The sequence below is a fragment of the Penaeus monodon genome, chromosome 29, assembly GCF_015228065.2.
Source record: "Penaeus monodon isolate SGIC_2016 chromosome 29, NSTDA_Pmon_1, whole genome shotgun sequence".
In the NCBI taxonomy this organism is placed as follows: Eukaryota; Metazoa; Arthropoda; class Malacostraca; order Decapoda; family Penaeidae; genus Penaeus; species Penaeus monodon.
Window position 1 is genome coordinate 33,827,182 of NC_051414.1, and position 597 is coordinate 33,827,778.

The 597-nt window shown below is 38.4% G+C and overlaps 1 protein-coding gene across 2 annotated transcripts in view; it reads right to left on the reverse strand.

The window, feature by feature from the left end:
- Positions 1-597, reverse strand: part of LOC119592192 (probable RNA-binding protein EIF1AD) — a 4,619-nt gene that overhangs the window by 927 nt on the left and 3,095 nt on the right. For both annotated transcript variants that reach the window (XM_037941024.1, XM_037941025.1), the window contains exon 2: positions 78-231. In XM_037941024.1, the coding sequence (XP_037796952.1) occupies positions 78-197 (120 nt within the window). In that variant the 5' untranslated portion in view covers positions 198-231. The remainder of the gene's footprint in view (positions 1-77; positions 232-597) is intronic.

Here is a 597-nt window from a genome sequence, read left to right on the forward strand (position 1 = left end):
ATCACTAACAACAATCATCAAAGTTTCAATGTATATATAGGTGCAATATGTAATGATGGGCACATAAACACTCTCACCTGGTGTAAATTATTGCCTCGTGGTCTTACAACCCTCACAATGGACTGATGTTCTTCCGGCAATGAGAAGTCCTCATACAACTCACGTTCTACATGTTTCTTTTTGGTTGTAACAGACATTATGATCTTATCGATGATGTTTCACATAAAAGACCTGTAAAATATATACACAAAATATATTACCAATGTTGTTATATGCACCATAGTAAAATACTGGTTCTGATGACTGGCTTATATAATATGAAAGTTACTGATAATATAATACCTGTTGCCTGCCATCTATCAAATCTTGGTTCTGACAACCATACATAAGATGAGGGACAGTGAGCAAATCATGAAGTAAATGATGGGGTACAGCAAAATGAAAGACCACACAACATAATGGACCTTGAATCTCTGGCAAAGGGCAAAACACCATGCTAGGAGTCAATGCTACAGGGCAGATACAAGACCTTGAACTGCTGCAACAGCAACACTGAGCAGATTGGACCCTTCCTTGCCCTGCATACAGAAGTGACAC